The 18,645-nt window shown below is 40.2% G+C and overlaps 2 protein-coding genes across 3 annotated transcripts in view; one reads left to right on the top strand and one right to left on the bottom strand.

The window, feature by feature from the left end:
- Positions 1-310: 310 nt before the first annotated feature.
- On the bottom strand, positions 311-6,188 carry phospho2 (phosphatase, orphan 2). The gene is made up of 3 exons (XM_034161170.1): positions 6,063-6,188; positions 1,467-1,561; positions 311-1,361 (listed from the first exon to the last, which is right to left on the bottom strand). Exons 1-3 carry the CDS (start codon positions 6,167-6,169, stop codon positions 808-810), a joined length of 756 nt encoding a protein of 251 aa, XP_034017061.1. The 5' UTR covers positions 6,170-6,188; the 3' UTR covers positions 311-807.
- A 2,655-nt stretch (positions 6,189-8,843) lies between these two features.
- The window catches only part of syap1 (synapse associated protein 1), a 34,220-nt gene continuing 24,418 nt past the window's right edge, over positions 8,844-18,645 (top strand). Inside the window, exons 1-5 of one of the 2 annotated variants that reach the window (XM_034185470.1) lie at positions 8,844-9,151; positions 13,578-13,696; positions 13,897-13,963; positions 16,015-16,088; positions 16,332-16,471. In XM_034185470.1, the coding sequence (XP_034041361.1) occupies positions 8,965-9,151; positions 13,578-13,696; positions 13,897-13,963; positions 16,015-16,088; positions 16,332-16,471 (587 nt within the window). In that variant the 5' untranslated portion in view covers positions 8,844-8,964. The remainder of the gene's footprint in view (positions 9,152-13,577; positions 13,697-13,896; positions 13,964-16,014; positions 16,089-16,331; positions 16,472-18,645) is intronic. The other variant, XM_034185477.1, reaches the window with a different exon arrangement.

An 18,645-nucleotide genomic window follows, 5' to 3' on the forward strand; every position in this document is an offset into this window, starting at 1 on the left:
CCAGTTACACTTGAGTCTGCCAAAATAAATAATATAGCCGCCAAAAATAGCACTCTGGGAATTCCTGTGAGCTTTCCCGTGAGGCCATCCAAAAAAAAACAGTATATCATAGCATATCTCAACAGTGGATGTTATGTATTCCCCATTGTCCATATATTCATATCTTATAGTCTATATCACCTTGCTAGGAAATTTAAAAATTGACCCTCATGTCACATATTGGTGACCCCTTTTCCATACATGAGTCTTTGAAACTGTCATTACCAACAAAGGCATTTGTATGAAGTATTAAAATTGGCCTCCCCCCCACTTTTTTTTTTTTTTTACACACAGCTTAATTTCTGTACTTATTTTTTTGTGTCTTTGCATGCATGTTTTACCTGGGCTGTTACTGACATCTGATGAAAATTCCATGTCAATAGCACCTTTAGAAATATATTTACTAACAAAAATGGTGACGTGTTCAATACTTATCCACTATGTTAAATTTAGTGTGTAAAAAAAACAAAAAAAACAACAAAAAAAAAAAACAATAATTAAAGTGTCATATTTAAGGAACTGCATCCAGTCTGAATTTGATGTAATTCCTCAATAAATGTCATACATTTAACTGATTATAAAAACAGATGACTATTCTACTCGCAGTCAACTAATCGATTAATCCAACGCAAAAAAAAGTTATGGAAGTTGATCTGACTTTCCTGTTGTACACATTATTTGTAATTTACATAGTGTACTGTGATAATTTAAAATAAATGCACTGAGAAGCTTTGTGGGGACTCAGTTATTTCATTTACACCTGAAAAGTCAATCGTGCTTCATACTCGCTCTCAGCTCTTCTAGGATTTCCGAGCCATCGCTCCACGTGACGACTCTAGCTTTCAACGAACCGTGCTGTTTAGCCAGCAGTTTCTCCAGGGTGTACCCCTTCCTGGGCATCACAACATCACATCCTCCCAGACAGGACGTGGGACACAGATCATTCCCACCATCTCCCACATAAAATACCTGCTCATATTCCACCCCGCCATTGAGCTGACCTGACAGGTAAAGCTCCAGCACGTGTTTTTTACAGAGATTGATGGGACAGCGGTCACAGTCATGAGTGTGGTGGCACTGTACCTCCATGTACCCGAGATCATTGAACTTGGCCGGGTTACTAAAAACCCGATCGACAGCTGCCTGAACCCCCGCTGCTCGCAGGATCCAGTCTATGAACATGGTGTTGGAGTCGGATATGATGATGCAGTCAATGTTGCTTTTACGCTCCAATATGAAAGTTAGTAAGTCTGTCATTCCTGGAGTGAAGGGGATGGTTTCCATTACACTGCGCACCTGAGCCGGACTGACCTCATGGTCTCCTGGAGCAACAAAAAGATCAGATACGGATCTAGAAATATTCAGCAGAACAGGCTGTATGGGTTTGACTGAGGGAGAGGCCGACATACAACACAATGAACTCTCACCAATGTAGTTCATCACTCGGCCCATGAACTCAGTCCAATAGCCTTTTTTGTAAGAATTCTTCAGAGAATCAGGAAGCTTCTCACCTGGAAGACATCTGAGAAAAGGGGCACCATTTCATAATAAGGACAGTTCACAAATCCACAAAAACCTTGCCATTGTACAAGAGAAATTTATTGGAAGTTTGAGGACTAAAAGTAACTACCATGCCAGAACTCAACACGTTTCTATTTTTATATCATAACAATATCCAAAAATAAATAAAAATTCTGGGTTCTTCATAATACACACACACAGTATAAGCTGTCGCCACTATTAGCATAATAACAGTTGACAATGACTGTAAAGTTTATCTGGATATTAAGGGTTGACCGATTAATGGCCTAGCCGATTACTGCCACCAATATTGAGCATTTTTGTGAATATTGATCAGTATGGGCCATTTATAACGGCCTATATGACAGTTTAATTTTGCAGCACTGGATGTAGTGACTTAAGTTCCACCTTCACTCGTACATTATTTAAAAAGAGATCACCAGTCAGTGACTTTAGTGTTCTGTGAGGCCACAGCACTGTGTACAGTAGTTCAGAGAGATGTATCTCCACTGCAGCACAGAGCTAAAAGCAGCATCTCTCTCACTCTGAGCAAAACAAAAAGAATTCCATCAAACTCCTTCAGTAAATAATCCAGAGCTCCTCTATTGTCCGTAGCTGCTACAAAATTCAGAAATTAACTGTTTATTTTACAGTTTAAAGACTACATGTTTCCAAAAAGCTCTGTGTTTTCTCAGAAGAAACCAGCAAAGAGGGTGTTTCTTTGCAGATGAGTGAGGGGAGAGACAGAGGAGTTCACTTGTTTTCACATGAACAGTTTACAAACGATGACATGATCACTTTCATAAACTATCATCTTCAGCACCCAGCCTCACTTTGTGAAACAAGGATGTGTGAAAAACTGACTAAAAGTTTTTCATCCACATTTTATCTTTAAAAAAGCAGATTTGATAATGAAATTAGTCCAGGTTCTGCTGTTGTTTCAGATAAGACAATTATTAAGAGGGTTATATTATTGTTAAAATAAGAGCAATCAGAGATTTCTGAACATCGCCAATCCGGTGTCCCTGACCGAACGGCCCCCTCTGAAAATGGGTCCACTCCTCAAAATTCAGTGGAGTCTTCCATGGCCTAATATCTGTGGGGCAAATTTGGTGAGAGTTCGTTAAGTAGTTTTGCCGTAATTCCTCAAAGCCTATATAAAGTGAAATCTTGATCCAGAATCCGGACCCGGATCACCTCCAAAATTGAATGGAGTCTTCCATGGCCTCATATGTAGCTGTGATGAAAATTTCGTCAAAATCCGTGCAGTAGTATTGACATAATCCTGCTAGTAGACAGACAAATAAATAAACACAAGGTTCTCCCCAATTTCAATTTATTTTCATTTATATAGCGCCAAATCACAACAGATTTGCCTCAAAGCGCTTCACACAGGTAAGGTCTAACCTTACCAACCCCCAGAGCAACAGTGGTAACGAAAAACTCCCTCTGAGGAAGAAACCTCAAGCAGACCAGACTCAAAGGGGTGACCCTCTGGTTGGGCCATGCTACAAGCATAAATTACAGAACAATTCACGGATGAATATACAAGAAATGCTATTGGCGCACAGGACAGGAGGATCGCCAACATGAATACAACTCCCATCTCTGGATGGAGCTGCACCTTAAACAGAGAAAAAACAGAATCAGGCATTAGAAAGACAAAAAAATACTGTATAATTTGCCAGCATTAAACAAGAAAAACAGAGAAATACTAAGGTGATCGCCGGCCACTAGCCCTAAACTTCACTAAAAGAACAGAATTTAGGTAAAGTTGAGGCCGCAGCCGGCTCCAATTACTAATAAATGAATTAAAAGAGTAAAAAGCATAAAACAAAACTGTACCAGTATGCTAGCCATATGAAAGGGAAAATAAGTGCGTCTTAAGTCTAGACTTGAAAATGTCCACAGAATCTAACTGTTTTATTGACGCAGGGAAATCATTCCACAGAACAGGGGCATGATAAGAGAAAGCTCTGTGACCCGCAGACTTCTTATTCATCTTAGGGACACAAAGTAGTTCTGCACCCTGAGAACGTAAAGCCTGGGCCGGTACATAAGGTTTAATTAGGTCAGCTAGGTAGGGAGGTGCCAGTCCATGAATAATTTTATAGGTTAGTAGCAGAACCTTAAAATCTGGTCTCACTGGGACAGGAAGCCAGTGAAGGGATGCCAAAATGGGTGTAATGTGGTTGTACTTTCTGCTGAGTGTCAAAAGTCTGGCTGCAGCATTTTGGACCAATTGGAGACCCCTAATGCTAGACTGCGGTAAACCAGAAAATAGAACATTGCAGTAGTCCAATCTAGAAGAGATAAATGCATGGATCAGGGTCTCAGCATCAGCCATAGACAGGATGGGACAAATCTTCGCTATATTTCGCAGGTGGAAGAAAGCAGTCCTAGTAATATTTCTAATGTGAAGACGAAAGGACAACGAAGGATCAAAAATTACCCCAAGAAAGGGAGAAAAGCAGGGGGCCTAAGAAAGACCCCTGTGGAACCCCAAATTTCATGTCACTAAGGTTAGAGGTAGTGTTACTGTACAAAACACAGTGAGAACGACTGGTCAAGTATGACGTCAGCCATGCAAGGGCACTTCCAGTAATCCTAAAATGATTTTCCAGCCTATCAAGTAGAATATGATGATCCACTGTATCAAATGCAGCACTGAGATCTAACAGCAACAGAACCGTAGTGGTGTCCGAATCCATTGTAAGCAGAAGATCATTCACCACTTTAGTGAGAGCCGTCTCTGTTGAATGATATTTTGTAATAGCAGACTGCAGTGGCTCAAAGAGATTATTCTCAGTAAGACAGTCTCCGAGCTGCCGTGACACCACTTTTTCCAGAATTTTAGAGAAAAAAGATAGATTTGATATCGGCCGATAGTTTTTCAATACACTAGGGTCAGGTTTCTTAACACTAGGTTAGGTTTCTTAAGTAACGGTTTAATCACTGCAGATTTGAAACATTTAGGAACAGATCCAGAAGTTAAAGAAAGATTAATAATTTCCAGCACAGTCGGCCCAAGAGTGGGCCACAGGTCCTTAAACAGTTTTGTTGGTATAGGATCAAATAAACAGGTTGTGCTTTTTAAAGATAAAATTGAAAAAGGAGTGCTGCGTGGGTCCACAAATTGTGAAAAAGTATTTTAAAAAATATTAATGCACAGGTGCTCAATTGGAGATAGGGGTGCTATTCAGTACTTGAAAAACAGGCGTTTTTGATCCTCAAATGGTAAGAAAATGAAAAAAACGAAAAAGAGCTATTTTGTGTGAAAACCTCAGGAAGACCAAAAACAAAACTCCAAGGCACTCTGTGAAAATTAAATTAAAAAGCCTTTATTGTGGCATGGCTATATAATTAAAATACGCACCAACGCGTTTCGGCCCAGCATGGCCTTCTTCAGGATATCAAACAGGTTTTACACAGGTGTCACAGGCCTCCTTTAATGAGGAGGAAGCCAGTACATGCCTGCACTCAGATAATTGGAGGAGATTAGAAGTGCATTTTTAGAACAACAACAATGGAAAGACAAAACACAAAAATACAATACAGTATAGTCTATGTACAATATAATACATAGACTATACTATACATACATAATTTCGAAAGCACGCCGCTGTCCAGCACCAAAATCTCAAGTGTGTCTCGGTACCTGAATAATTTCGAATTCTGTTCTGCCGTTTTCTTCATAAAAGCCTTCCTGTTCCCTGTCACAGAAGCTGCAGTATCGTTCTTAGCCTCTGATCGGATCAATCCTGCAGCTGACAGCACTGATTGAGTCGGCTGTGCAACTGTGTGTCTCCTCCCCAGACGGCCCGGCGATCGCTGCACATCGCATGGGCCAAGATGAAACAAAAAAACGCAGAGATCTGGCTTCGTGTAGGGCTTGTTTTGTCATGGTTTGTGTCATCTGGATGTAAACAGGATAAAATAAAGAGCTGAAGTTGTTTATGTGAAACTTCCCACAAAAGCGGGTTTACGTGCCGTCACATTCCCACCAAGTATACCGCTAAAACATCACGAGATGGCACTACACTATAGCTACGCTAGATGGCAGTATGATGGCGCGGCACCTTTGTTCCATTGTTTGGGGAGAACCCTGTAAATAAAAATGCCAATGATTATATTACGTCCTTGGCATGTGTTTTGTTTAAATTTTTCTTTTCTTGGAAAATCCTTCTCTGTTCCACATCCACCAGTTTTGTAAATCATCTTAGATACAGCACATCTTCATCATTTCATTTCACCTACACTGCAGTGGTGCAGTCAAAATTCCAAAAATTGCATCAATGTCCAAAATATAGGCCTGCAATTTTATCTGGATAAAATGAGTGGACAATCATTGATTAAATACAGGATTAGTGCAGAACATTGTAACTCATTCTTCATTGTGATTTCCCCTAATAGACTTATCTGCTACAAATTCTTCTAAATTATTTGTGCCCGTGACAATGCAGAATATAAGAGTTTTGTACCTTAATTTATTATTTAATTACCTAATAACCCAAGTGTCACTGTTGTCATCAACCACAGTGTGATCAAAATCAAACACCACCAGAGTCTTCATTCTTCCCCTGTAGAATGTCAAATACATGAAAAACATCCAGCAAGACCAACCACACACAAGCTGTATAAAACAACATTTTTGGCATGATAATAACAATGTCTGCTAAGGCAATTTACAAGCCGAATATTACACAACGTCCAAATGATTCACGCAATGTTTTCAGTTGGATTTTTAGCGACTGTGCAGAAATAGGAAGCGCCACTTCGTGTAAAAACAAGATTATTTTAAAGGAGTTTGGCGTAACTTGGACAAAACGAACAGTAAACGCTGAATCAAACCGGCTAAAATTTTCTGTCAGTATTAACACAGGACGAATAACAGCGCAAAGCCAGCCTTATACAATTTTTTATCCGCTCAGTTTAGCTGCAAAGTTAAAAATACTTTAATTTTAAGAAAATACCAACACACCTTTCTCTCATAGAGTGTAGGATCCTTATCGACTCCGCCAGCTGACCCGTCTTCTTCTGCGCTTTGATTGTTCGGATAAGATCGGCTGTGTAACAAGTCTGGGAGAATTACCACCACCTGCTGGTCACGATCCGCTACACGCGTTCTCTCTCAAACTTGCATCTTTTTTAATGAACCAATTTCAACGAATTACAGTTTATAGGCAGATCCAAGAGAAAGTACTTTTCAAACAAAGCACTGCATGGCATTTTATTACATTTGTTTTACCTTAATCACTTTTTTTTACACTTAATCACATGTTATAAGCACTGAGAGAAAATATTGTGAAAAGCAGATTTCTATAATAAAATATTTAATGAGGTTTTTTCTTTTCTTTTGAGAAATGAGCAAACATTTTGGATTATATTTATTGTCATAACTGGGAAAATTTGTTTGTTTAGAAGACCTCAGTGCAGATCTGAGTGTAGACACAATTTCACAAGGTGAAATGCCACTTAGCTTGCATCAAAAGCAACCTTAGGTTAATTATTGGATCAACCTGATGGATCAGAGAGAGAATCACCCAGTTAAAGTAGTGATTCAACCAAGCTAGGAGAGAGAAGTGGCAAAATTGTCAAGTTTGGATTGTCAGGAGAGGTAGTAGCAAAGGAACATTACATGGCAAAGTCTAGGTGTTTTGTGGTAGAGGTGGGCGATACCGGGAATTTTGGTATTGATCCAATACCAAGTAAATACAGGCCCAGTATTGCCGATATTGATACCGATACTTTTTCATATTTAAGCTTCATAGATGCAAAGGATCCAAAAGACCTAGGATAGAATTTCGCCAAACATTGTATGTGACAACAAAATACTTTATTATCACAATCAACATTTTTGTTTAAAAAAAATCACTCAACACAACTTAAAACAAAATCTTCTGAGGTAGAGGGCTGACAAACCAAAATACAACAAAATTAACACACCACAACAAAATTGGCTGGTGCCACTGAGCCACTAATGGCGCAACAACAAAAGACCAGAGGGGGGAGGGTGCGCTGCTTCGTGTTGTGTGACACAGCGCAGTGCTGCTCTTACAGACAGAGAGTAGACTTTGATGAATCTGCGTGCACAGCAGTCAGTGCGTGCGGGAGAGAGAAAAAAAGCTTGAGTATTGATCTTTTTACATGAGGGGTGGTGACCAAGTGGTTAATGCACTTGGTTTCAGTTCAGAAGGCTCTGGGTTCAAATCCCACCCCTGCCACATTTCTCCATGTAATGTGGAGTTGCATCAGGAATGGCATCCGGCGTAAAACCTGTGCCAATTCAACATGAAGATCCACCTTGGATTTGCTGTGGTGACCCCGAGTGCAAACAAGGGAGCAGCCGAAGGGACTTACTATTGATCTTTTTACACGAGGATCATTCAATATCAATACCAGCATTGGTATCAATATTATCGATAGGATTGATCCACCCACCTCTATTTTGTGGCCTCCTGCTCCTTTGTGGGCAGTTAGAGATACCCAAGTTTGACCTTGCACTCCTTAAACGTAAGGCAGTGAATAATAATGGAGCCTTACTCAATGCATTTCATGAGCATGTAACAGAGAGGTACCAAGAACATGTTTTACTTTTTACTGACAGGTCAAAGGATCTAGAAACAGGTGCTACTGGAGCATCCTCGGTAGTGCAAGGATGGAATATGCAAGAGAGCATCAGATTTCCTGTATTCACAGTGGAATTATTTGCTACTGTAATGGCAGTCTGATGGCCAGCACAGATAGATCATTGAAAAACGACATTGTTTTGGCGATTAGGGATGTGGCACAGTAAAAGGGGTTGAGTTCACATTAATATGGGTTCCAGCACATGTAAGTATCCCAACAAATGAGAAGGTGGATAGGTTGGCAAAAAAAGCTGTGACAAAAGAAAACAGACATCAGTATCAATCTTTCCAAAGCAGAGGGCAAGTGTATTGTCAGGAGGGAAATTAAACAGTACTCCCTTCCTGAGCGTCTCTCAGAATTTAGAAGAACTGGCCTGAAAGACATTTGTGTTTTAGACAGGTCAAGTGGGAGGGGGAAGTGTTGGCTTTTTAAATATTTGAAAGACACTGGACTCATCGAGAGGATTTAGTACTGCTATTACGGACTGATGAAGAAATTGGCAGCAATGCAACAATAAGGATGCCGGCAAAAAAAAAGGATGCCGGCTGCCATTAAATGCCATAAAGGAAGAAGAAGAAGAAGACCTTCTTTCACACTAGCATTGTTTTTACGACACTAGATGGCAGTACAAGAACGTTCAGATGCGCAGACGCAAGACAGCAGCAACAGCAGAAGAAGAAGCAGACGGTAGACCTGTTTATTTCCTGGTTATGTAAAGTGAAGAAGATAGTCGATTGTATTTTTCTGAGCTAAAGCGAAATAATCTTCGCAAAAATGTTGAAGGGATTAGGAACGTGGTTGGGTCTGGAAAATGCAGCGAACAAAAATACGTCAGAGGAAAAGCAAAAGGAGCGCGTGGAGACAGAAGAAAAGGTTGTTGAAGCACAAAATGATGTAAACAAACAGCAGCCATCTGAGGAAGCTGAACAGAAGAACCAGGAACTGACGACAGGATTAGGAGGTGACAAACTACTGTTTTTACCTTTAACTGTCTTTACTTTGTGTCTACGCATTATAACCTAACTAACGCCTCGGTGCACTGATTGGCCCGTTTTTGATAAGCCAATGTCCTTTTTTTTTTCTTTTTTTTCCTCTGCACATTTTCCATCGCTCCTTGTTTTGTCACAAGCTGATTGGCTCATTCAGGTGTGCTCAGCCAATCAATAGCCAAGAGACAGCTGACGGATGCACCAGCAACTTTGATCTTTGACTTTTTGTCTCCAAAACCAAAACGCTTCTTGGGGTTACTGTACGTAATGCGGCAAGTTTGGTGTCAATCAGGCCAGTGCAACTGAAGTCATCTCACTCACAAATGTCACAAAAATGTCAGTCCCCATCATCGGGGGCCTCATTCATCAAACTGTGCGTAGAAGAGATTTTAAATGCTGTTATATAAACAAAATTTAGACAATGTACTTTGGTTTTAATTGCACTCCACCCACTGCACTGTTTTTTTTCTGTTCCTCTTTCTTTCTGTTTTTCTGTTGCACACAGCCTTTCATATTTCATATGTCATTTTTTATCTTATATTTTGTCTTATTTTGGCACATATTGTATATTTTATCTTAGCATTTTATATTGCTCTCTGTTTAATGTTGCACCATTATATCGAAGCAAATTCCTAGTCCGTGAATCCTGTTCATTGGCAATGGCAATAAAATTCTTCTGATTCTGATTCTGAAAATTTCATGTGTGTAAGTACAGATATCAAGTATCAGCCGTTGATAAATCTCACATGATCTCAAGCGTATGCTCCTGCACATTTATGGTCATGTGCATTCAGAAACACCTTCAATTAACCATACATGGTTAACCACACATTTACCAGAATAAAGGCTAAGAGAGTGAAGAAAAACATCTTTTGTGAGGTGGTGGTCAAAGTGTTTTTGTGTGTGGTAAAGGCAGAGAAAGAAAAAACATGAAAAATAAATACAACAAATGTGCAACTAGGTGGTGATAACCCATCCACCTGTAATTTTTGAAGCACATCAGGGGTACCAACCATTCACTTATAGGGTCATTTTGTTTCTGAATTTAAACATCAAAATTGCTTGCTCTGATGGTTGGTAATGAGTATGTATGTATATAAGGGATGGGCATTTATAAGCTTTGCTTCTGCTCACCCCCTTTTGGTCACATGTCACTGTGGAATTGTCTTGTGTATCAGTTTTTTGTTATTGTTGAGTTTGTGTGCCAAATAAATTCACTCATTCAAATTATTTATGAACAGAAACATCAGTGGGCTAACAACAACAGGTAGCATAAATCTTTACATTTAATAGAATAATGAGACAATTATTTATTGTTACTTTTTTTTTTGCCCTGAACCCTTTGTGTTCCAGTGACATCACCGGCTGCCATTATTATTAAGATAAAATTAAATTTGAGTAGTGAAAATAACATGGGCGTATTTAATATAAATTTGCATAGTAAGTCCCTTCGGCTGCTCCCTTGTTTGCACTCGGGGTCGCCACAGCAAATCCAAGGTGGATCTGCATGTTGAAATGGCACAAGTTTTACGCCGGATGCCCTTCCTGACGCAACTCCACATTACATGGAGAAATGTGGCAGGGGTGGGATTTGAACCCGGAACCTTCTGCACTGAAACCAAGCGCATAAACCACTTGGCCACCACCCCTGCCTATTTGCATGAGATAAGTTATTTCTTTATGCATTGCATTAGCAGGTGGTGATTGCGGTGCTAGTTTATGGTCAAAAGCTGTTGTTTAATTCCCAGAGTAATCTTTTGTAGGTTTTGTCACTATTGAGGCTATTGAGCAGGGATGCTTTTTCGCCGTCTTTGGGCAGTTGTCCATCTCTTTGTAAATTCTTGCCATCTGAAAGAAATGCAGAGCTGTGAAAACTCTGGAGATCCGCGAAATTCCGCGGATTTCATCATGGGGAGGAGGGGGCGTGTTAGTGTTTTACTCTGTAATTGTGATCATCACTGACTTTTTAAAATGTCTATCGCAAAGTGTTCTTTTTTTTTTTTTACGACATCGTGCAAGACTGCGGCGGTCCGTGGACATTGATTTGTGTGTCCATGGAGTTTCGAAGCAAAAAAAGCCTGGCTGTTGCGACCGTTGTCATAAAGCAAGACTGGTTGGTGGGTGCGGCGATGCTGTGTGACTCCTGTGCGAAGCCTAAGCTAAATGTAGCATGTGGACATCGTGAACCTTTAGACCTCTAAAGTTTTTAAAAGAAGACTTGTGCAGCATGTCTCTGTCACAGATCGACATCAGACGGAGAGAAGATGGCAAGAAAGACTGTTTGAAAAAGTCTGATACGGACAAGAATCTGTGGAATTGTCACTGGTTTCATCAAAACACCTGAAAGATAAAAGAAATGGGAAAAGTGAACTGTGCCCTCGGGAAACACAGGAAGAATTTTTCTCTCTCTGGAAAATAAACAGGATTTTAGACAAGATTATGTGACTTTTTTCATTAATCTAGACTTTCTTTCACTGGGAAAAAAAACTGGCTTTGAATGGTTTCACATGAATTTACACAAGAATGTAAATGAGTTTTTATTAATGTAGACTTTTTTCATGGGAAAAAGACACTGTGGCTTTGAGTGGATTTACAGGAATTTACACAAGAATATGTGGCTTTTTTTACTATAAGGTGTGTTATTGATATTTTACCATATTTTGGGCTCAGACTGAAATGGATAATTTAAACAAATTTAACATTTTATTGTTGTGCGTTGTTGAATGAATAATAGTAATCGAGTGGCTTCAGTATTATGGTATGATATTATGATATGATATCTCTTTACCTAGTCTGAAAGCAGTTATGAAGTTATTTATAACATGTTAGTTGAGAGTTATGATTTTTAATTGCCTAGTCTTTGAGCCCAATCAAAAACAAACTAAATAAAGTTTTCATAAAGATTTAATGATATTTGTAAACCGTTGTGTTGTTATATTCTGTACATGCTCCTACAGGATGCACAACAATTCATTCAAAAGCCACATGTTGTGCCATACTGCATGAGCTCACAAAAGAAATTTAACAGCTGTTTCAGGTCCAAATTTAGTCCAAAGAATGCACCACAGGGCACTTATATTCTCAAAATTTCTTGGGGGAGTGATCCCCCTTCCCTTAGTTTTCCAAACGTCTAGGGCGTTCGGGGTAACTTTTGCTGTCTTGAATATTATAGATGAATCACATTGCTGTCTTTTTTTTTTTCTCCTAAGCATCCATGATTGAGGTTTCTAATTTGACATAATTAATAATTGTGCACTTATTACCATATTTTCTGGAGTATCAGTCACATTTTTTTTTACTAATTTGGGAGGTACTGTGACTTATACTCCAGTCCAACTTGTATCCTAAAAAAATGCACATTTGTGATTATTAATAATAATTATAATGACTATTTGGGACTTCAACAGGAATCCATCAATTTTCTGTACTTTCTTACTTCACTTAAGGATCACAGGGGGCTGGAGTCTATCCCACTAGTCACAGAGTATGAGGCAGAGCACACCTCGGACTGGACGCCAGTCTGTCACAGGGCCACATATAAACAGACACAACCACACCTACTGTCAATTTAAAGATTCCAATCCACTTAACCTGTGTGTCTTTGGATGTCCAAGGAAGCTGGAGCACCCGGAAGTAACTCACCAAACATGAGAGGAACATGAAACCTCACACAGAAAGGCCACACGTGTGAAGCAATCCCACAGCCTTCTTGCTGTGAGGCAACAGTGCTAACCACTACGCCACCATGCTGCCCTATGAAAGAATGAATGCCAATAATAAAAAGTACACTACAACAATGCACAAAAAGCTGATAATACAGAAAAAAGGTGTGACTTATACTCCAGAAAATATGGAAATTTGAGGAAATGAAGAAGGGTTGACAATAAAGTTGCATGCTTTTGCAGTTTCCCTATTCTACCACTAGATGTTGTACATACGCACAGACGTGTGTATATTTAACATAATCCATGCCCAAGTTGATAAATTCCATGCTTTGAAATGTTCACTCGTACACAGTTTAAGCACAAATCTGTGTGTACGAACAGTTCATAAATGAGGTCCCGGGACTTTTAAGTTGAAGACGGGTGGTTGTTGAAAACCACCTGCTGAGGTGATCAGTTTCAAGGAAAACCTGCACCGTCTTGACCCTTCATGGCACACTGTTGCCCACCGCTGGTCCATGTTGGAATGCTGAGCTGTTCTTTCACCTTCATACAGTGGAACAAACTCAATGACATTCATGCAGGGAACACCAGATTCTGTGTTGGAGTTTTTAAAAATTATCAGGGGTGTCTATTTTTCTGGCCTCTGGGTGTTGCGCTGCTGCTTTGCTGCATTAATCAGTTGCTTCCCTTCCAGAATGTGATGATGTATTTGTGTAATCTCTTCTGTTTGAAGGCTACATCTTCAGTTTTGCCTCCAGTGCTACTAAGAAGATCTCTGAATCCGTGGTTGAGACAGCTCAGTCCATCAAGCAAAGCGTGAAAGAGGGAAACATCGATGGCATCATAGACAAGGCATGTTGCCATCATGGCTTGTTTGACACTGCTGGCAGGCTGTTGTTATGTAGTCATCTCAGAGGTATTAATGGAAAATTATTGAGATTTTCTTCTTTGTTGTCTTGAGCAACTAATTATGGTACACAAGATTTCACTGAGTGAGGAATACTTCTGCTTGGTTTCACTTGTTTCTATGCATTACATTTGTGTATTTGCAGACATTCATCGGTGACTTCCAAAAGGAGCAAGAGAAGTTTGTTCAAGAAAAGAAGGCAAAAAAGTCTGGTGAGGAAAAAATTGAAGGCATTGTTACAATGTTACTACTATTAATAGTCATGTACCAAATTATCTTTGAAAGGTGTTAAAGGATATGAAGAAATAAAGAAATGAGGTCCAGGTTGTTAAAAGCGACATTTCTCCTATAATTCAGGTTGCCTTATATATACGTATTTTTCCAGTGATTTTTAAACAAGCAGGCAGCTGTTGATTAAATAACCTCTTAATTTTGACACACCAGTTACACAACTTTAGATAAAATCTAAATCTAAAGTTATCTTCTTTAAACCTAAACTGAAAGCAAATCGGGGTCTTGTTCTCGAGTGAGAGACAGATGGAGCGTGAGATCAACAGATGGATCGGTGCAGCATCTGCAGTGATGCGGTTGCTGTATCGGACCGTCGTGGTGAAGAGAGAGATGAGTAGGGGGGCAAAGCTCTCGATTTACTGATCGATCTACGTTCTGATCCAAACCTATGGTCATGAGATTTGGCTCATGACCGAAAGAACGAGATCGCGAGTACAAGCGGCCGAGATGAGTTTCCTCCGTAGGGTGGCTGTGCGCTCCCTTAGAGATAGGGTGAGGAGCTCGGTCACTCGGGAGGAGCTCGGAGTCGAGCCGCTGCTCCTCCACATCGAAAGGAGCCAGTTGAGGTGGCTCGGGCATCTTTTCCGGATGCTCCCTGGACACCTCGCTGGAGATGTGTTCCGGGCACATCCCATCGGGAGGAGGCCCCGGGGAAGACCTAGGACATGCTGGAGGGACTACGTCTCTCGGCTGGCTTGGGAACGCTTTGGGGTTCCCCCGCAGGAGCTGGGGAAGGTGTGTGTGGTTCGGGAGGTCTGGGCGGCTTTGCTTGAGCTGCTGCCCCCGCGACCCGACTCCGGATAAAGAGGAAGAAAATGGATGAATGGATGGAAATCCAGCTTCCTGATGAAGTGGTGTAGAGGAGGATTTTCTTAAAAAGAAGACCTGATACTTCTACAATTTGTGAAAAAGTACATCTGAGATGCAAGCCTAGGGTTTGATGTTTTGGTGAAAGAAATTTTTGTATTTCTTCATAATTGTTGTAAATAAAGTCCAAGACATATTCAGTGACTTGGAAATGTTCATGTTCCCATCCCCTGACTTGTCTGAAGAAAACTGGCAATAAAACTGATTATTATTTACAAATATTATCAAGTTTTAGAGATTTGCTTTCAGTTTGAGTCTGAGGAAGATAATTTTAGAATTAGCTGAAAGGTTTTAGCCATGCTAATGCTCCCCTGAAGCATTTGCTCAAAAAAACAGTCTGAAGGACTTCACTGACATGGTGAGATGCTGAAGAGCTTCGCTTGTTCATGTCTGCGACATATACATATTAATGATAACTATGTATATAGGACTTTCCATGAATCAGCACACTACACAAAAGAAACTCTAATAATAATAAAAAATACAACAGCGTTCAAAAATCCCAAATTGAAGAGCTGCTGGACAAAATCAAATGGACGCATGTTTTTATTGTAGTGTTTCCAACACTGTCGACCAACGCTCAGTGTTTAGCTTCACAGAAATGGAGCGCACTTTATCACTGTGAACCCCGATTACGGTGTTATTATTTTCCTTTTACAATACGCTCTTAGAATTTTATGAGATCAGACTTAAAGCACATCAGGCCTTTTGGAGTTCACATAAAACTGGAGAACCTGAACATGAATTAGAGCAACTTAACACACATTTTGTCCCATCCCCCTGTGGAAACTGAGAAAGATTTTAGTTTTTTGTTGTTGTTGTTGTTTTTTTTGTTTTTGTTTTTTTTTTAAGACTTCAGTTTTCCTTCTGATGGATGTCTGTATATTTGTGTCACTAATGACTAGATACAGTCACTGTCATCTCTACATCAAGTACAATTTGTACAGCTGAGGGCTACATCTTACATTAGCATCAGCATATTTAGAGAGCAGTGTTTAATTTATATAGCTTCCAGATCATGTCTTCAGGTCCATTTTTGATACATGGTTGCATCATAAATTTTTAAAGCACCAGACGGTGAATCTGTGCCTGTGTTTGTGTGCAGATGCAGCGGTCCCTCCCTGGGTCGGTTACAATGAGGAAGAGACGATCCAGCAACAGATCCTTGCTTTGTCTGCTGTAAGTATTCATGATCTGTTGGCATCATGCTGTTAGTCAAAACATTTTTGATTTTATTGACAATCATTGGCCAGCGGTGTCCATCTGGATCCATAAATAAATAAAAAGATGCAGTGAAAGTGAAAACCTGCATCGTGTGGCCTCTCATGGAACCACTTTGAGACTGCTGGTTTAGACAGATAAAAAAAATGTTTGGGAAAAATCTGTCATTACCTGTGTGGCTGAATTTTGTTCCAATTGTAGGACAAGAGAAACTTCTTGCGTGACCCTCCAGCTGGTGTTCAGTTCCATTTCGACATGGAGCAGATGTATCCTCTGGCTGCAGTGATGCTGGAAGAAGACCTGCTGCTCAACCGCATGCGCTTCGACCTCGTCCCCAAACAGTTAGTTGCCCAAGTCACACTATCCAAACACTCGTCTTCCACAGTTTGCTTCTCTCCATGTCAAATTATGAGGAGGTATTTTAGCACCCAACAGGCAACATTAAAACCAGCCACCATAAACTACAGCTGTGTTGTTGTTCTTTTTTCTTTTTTTTTTAAATTTATAAATGATTGGCTGTGATTAGAGAAAATGGCAGTGATTATAGATTCCTAATTTCAAGGTGTGATCATTTCTCATTTACAACCCCAGTTCCAATGAAGTTGGGATGTTGTGTGAAATGTAAATAAAAACAGAATACAATGATTTGCAAATCCTCTTCAACCTATATTCAATTGAATACACCACAAAAGACAAGATTTTTAATGTTCAAACTCAGACTTTTTTGTTTTGTGTAAATATTTGTTTATTTTGAAATGGATGCCTGCAACATGTTTCAAAAAAGCTGGGACAGTGGTATATTTACCACTGTGTTACATCACCTTTCCTTCTAACAACACCCAATAAGCATTTGGGAACTGAGAACACTAATTGATGAAACTTTGTAGGTGAAATTCTTTCCCATTCTTGCTTGTTGTACGACTTCAGTTGTTCAACAGTCCGGGGTCTCCGTTGTCGTATTTTGCGCTTCATAATGCGCCACACATTTTCAATGGGCAACAGGTCTAGACTGCAGGCAGGCCAGTCTAGTACCCACACACTTCTACTATGAAGCCATGCTGTTACCACCGTGTTACATCACCTTTACTTCTAACAACACTCAACAACACTCACTCATAAGTGTTTGGGAACTGAGGACACCAATTGTGAGTGTCATGACTGGGTATAAAAGGAGCATCCCCAAAAGGCTCAGCTGTTCACAAGCAAAGATGGGGCGAGGATCACCACTTTGTGAACAACTGCGTGAAAAAAATAGTCCACCAGTTTAAGAACAATGTTTCTCAACATTCAATTGCAAGGAATTTATTGATTCCACCATCTACAGTCCATAATATAATCAGAAGATTCAAAGAATGTGGAGAACTTTCTACACATAAGTGGCAATGCCGAAAGCCAACATCGAATGCCCGTGACCTTCGATCCCTCAGGCGACACTCCATTAAAAACTGACATCATTGTGTAAAGGAGCTTATCGCGTGGGCTCAGGAACACTTCAGAAACTATTGTCAGTTAACACAGTTTGTCGCTACATCTACATCTGAGTTCATTTGAAATGGACAGACAAAGTGGAAAAGTGTGCTGCGGTCTGATGAGTCCACATTTCAAATTGTTTTTGGAAATCATGGACGTCTTGTCCTCCAGACAAAAGAGGAAAAAGACCATCCAGATTGTTACCAGCGCAAAGCTCAAAACCCAGCATCTGTGATGGTATGGGGGTGTGTTAGTGCCCATGGCATGGACAACTTACACATCTATGATATCACCATCAATGCTGAAAGGTGCATCCAGGTTTTGGAGCAACACATGCTGCCATCCAAGCAACATCTTTTTCAGGGACGTCCCTGCTTATTTCAGGAAGACAATGCCAAGCCACATTCTGCACGTGTTACAACAGCGTGGCTTCGTAGTAAAAGAGTGCAGGTACTAGACTGGCCTGCCTGCCGTCCAGACCTGTCCCCAATTGAAAATATGAAGTGCAAAATACGACAACGGAGACCGCAAACTGTTGAACAACTGAAGTCGTACATCAAGCAAAAATGGGAAAGAATTCCACCTACAAAGCTTCAACAATTAGTGTCCTCTGTTCCCAAATCCTTATTGAGTGTTGTTAGAAGGAAAGGTGATGTAACACAGTGGTAAACATACCACTGTCCCAGCTTTTTTGAAACATGTTGCAGGCATCCATTTCAAAATGAGCAAATATCCGCCCGCTGTGCATAAAGTGATGTCATAGCATGCGCAACCCAAGAACTGTCCCCAGATGATAACATGAAAAGGCGAGAAGTGTGTTTTGGTCCCAATATGGATATTCCGGATGATTTTATCATGGTACAACAACGAACAGCAGCCAGCTTCATGAGGACACCCCGCCGAATTTTGAGAGCAGCGCGGTACCAGCCAGCACGACAAAAGTTAAAGTGAGCCAACTTTTTATGTACATGTTTGCTGGGTGTTGTGCTTTTTGAAATAACATTAAATATTGTTAATGTGATTCCACATATTGTGTATCTCAGTA

The sequence above is a fragment of the Thalassophryne amazonica genome, chromosome 2 (genome assembly GCF_902500255.1).
Source record: "Thalassophryne amazonica chromosome 2, fThaAma1.1, whole genome shotgun sequence".
Lineage (NCBI taxonomy): Eukaryota > Metazoa > Chordata > Actinopteri > Batrachoidiformes > Batrachoididae > Thalassophryne > Thalassophryne amazonica.